The sequence below is a fragment of the Babylonia areolata genome, chromosome 20 (assembly GCF_041734735.1).
Source record: "Babylonia areolata isolate BAREFJ2019XMU chromosome 20, ASM4173473v1, whole genome shotgun sequence".
Lineage (NCBI taxonomy): Eukaryota > Metazoa > Mollusca > Gastropoda > Neogastropoda > Buccinidae > Babylonia > Babylonia areolata.
The window spans coordinates 7,716,567-7,719,066 of NC_134895.1; the positions used below are offsets into that span (position 1 = coordinate 7,716,567).

Sequence of the window (2,500 nt, forward strand, 5' to 3'; positions counted from 1 at the left end):
TTGTTGCTGCTGCTGTTGTTGGCAGTGGTATCACCGAGGTCGGGGTCCCTACTGCTGGGATGATCCAGACGGGGCCTCTTGAGCCGGAAAGCGAGGGCACTGGCGGCCTCTCTGCTGCCGCTGCTGCTGGGGGAGTCGAGGTGAAGGAACTGGGAGGAGTCACCAGCTCCTTCTGCTCCTCCTACTCCTCCTCCTCCTGCAGGCCTCAGGTCCAGGTGCCCGGGAAAGTCTAGGCCAGGCTCCCGGAGGTCCACGTGCGGGGAACCCTTAATCTGAACAAAAACAAAACACAGTTTCAGCTTCAGTTTCAGTTTCAGTAGCTCAAGGAGGCGTCACTGCGTTCGGGCAAATCCATATACGCTACACCACATCTGCCAAGCAGATGCCTGACCAGCAGCGTACTAACCCAACGCGCTTTGTCAGGCCTTGAGAGAAAAAAATATATATATAAATAAATAATGATAATAATAATGAAAATATAATAAATAAATAAATAAATAAATAAATAAATAAATAAATAAACAAAACACAATGATAATCAATCAATTGCTATATCGTGTTTTTTTTGTGTGTTTTTTTTATTACAAGGTGCAAAGGTAACTAGTTTATCAGCTGTAGAAGTAAGGTAAAATGGTCAGCAGCATGTTATAGATAAGATAGATAGATGGACAGATAGCTAAATTAACTGACATACATACATACATACATACATACATACATACATACACATTGATGTATGTATTTCTTCAATGTACACTTTCTTTTTTCAATCACCGATATGTGTGACGGGTCATTAAAACAAACTTCCTCCTCCATACGCATTGATGCGATGATCGCTTAAACATAGACAGACAGACAGACAGACAGACAGACAGACAGACAGACAGATAGATAGATAGATAGATAGATAGATAGATAGATAGATAGATAGATAGATAGATTAACTGACATACATACATACATACAGCATACATACATTCATCCATTGACGCCATGATCGCTTCAACAGCGAACGTGGCACGTGTGTGGAATTCTGTACATAAATGTACAGGAGCAACGACAGACAGCGACAGACAGACAGACAGACAGACAGACAAAACAGTCACACTCAAGAGTCAGTGCCCTGCCCTTTTTTTTTTCTTCTTCTTCTTCTTCTTCTTCAGTCAAGTCAACCACTCCAACCCCGCCCCCCACAACACCCCCCAAACACCCCCCAACCCCTCATACTTCTGTTGAATTATAAGTCCGTGTGGTCCACACTCTTGACCATATATATATTTGTATATATGTGTGTGGGGTTGGGGGTGGGAGATATGGGCGTATGTGTGTGTGCTTGTACAAGTAAGTGTTCATCTCTGTGAGTGTGTGTGTGTGTGTGTGTGTGTGTGTGTGTGGGTGTGTGTGCCGTGGAAGCTGCGATACGTAGACTAGAAATGAGTGTGTGGAGGAGGGGGGTAGAGGAGGTGCAAGGTAATGTGTGTGTGTGTGTGTGTGTGTGTGTGTGTGCGTGTGTGTGTGTGTGTGTTGGAGCTCATGTACGTTTATATGTATTTGACTGTGCTTTCATATCTGTGAAACTGCATGTTTGGTGCATTTCTGTTGTGCATGTGTGGGTGTGTGTGTGAATGTGTGTCTTCATGTTTTACATTTATTCGCTTATTTATCACCATTGTTGTCTTTTTTCTTTTCTTTTTTTTTCTTTTTTTTTTCTTTTTATTAGTATTACTATTATTATTACTACTACCTTTTTCTATATTATAATTATTATTCATTTATTTATTTATTTATGTAAGCTTATCTATTATTTATTCCCCCGTTGTTGTTTTTTTGGGGGGGTTTTTTTGTTTTTGTTTTTCTCAAGGCCTGACCAAGCGCGTTGGGTTACGCTGCTGGTCAGGCATCTGCTTGGCAGATGTGGTGTGGCGTATATGGTTTGTCCGAACGCAGTGACGCCTCCTTGAGCTACTGAAACTGAAACTGAAACTGAAACACACTCTTGACACAAGGGCAGCCTGACACTATTACCACCGTTACACACCCTTCTCACCCCTACTTCTCCATCCACATCCACACGCCCACTGACACCCCCTCATCATCCGCTTCTCCCCCCTATACACACACACACACACACACACACACACACACACACACACACACAACACACATACACCCTCTCTACCCCAAATGTCACCTTCCCGGTGACGTCATGTCCGGTTCTTACGTCATAATAGCCTTAACGTTGCCCGCTACAGCGTTCCGGGAACAAAGAGGCTACACAGTTAAAAACAACACGAGCAACAACCGTGACAGTTTTTCAGTTTTTGACAAGGATGACAAAGTGTGGAGGAGGTGGGGGGGGGGGGGGGGGGAGAGGGGGGGGTTCTGAGGGCAGGGGGGGGGGGGTGGTTGTCGCACCTGGATTCCCTTTATTTACAGCCACACGAGTCAGTTCCAAACTGACAAGAGTTTGTTTTTTTACTAACAAGGCTTACTTTACACC

At 44.0% G+C, this 2,500-nt stretch overlaps 1 protein-coding gene across 4 annotated transcripts in view; it reads right to left on the reverse strand.

Moving 5' to 3' along the window:
* The window catches only part of LOC143295050 (uncharacterized), a 274,075-nt gene that overhangs the window by 113,926 nt on the left and 157,649 nt on the right, over nt 1-2,500 (reverse strand). For all 4 annotated transcript variants that reach the window (XM_076606608.1, XM_076606607.1, XM_076606609.1 and 1 more), the window contains exon 4: nt 1-272. This exon is cut by the window's left edge. In XM_076606608.1, the coding sequence (XP_076462723.1) occupies nt 1-272 (272 nt within the window). The remainder of the gene's footprint in view (nt 273-2,500) is intronic.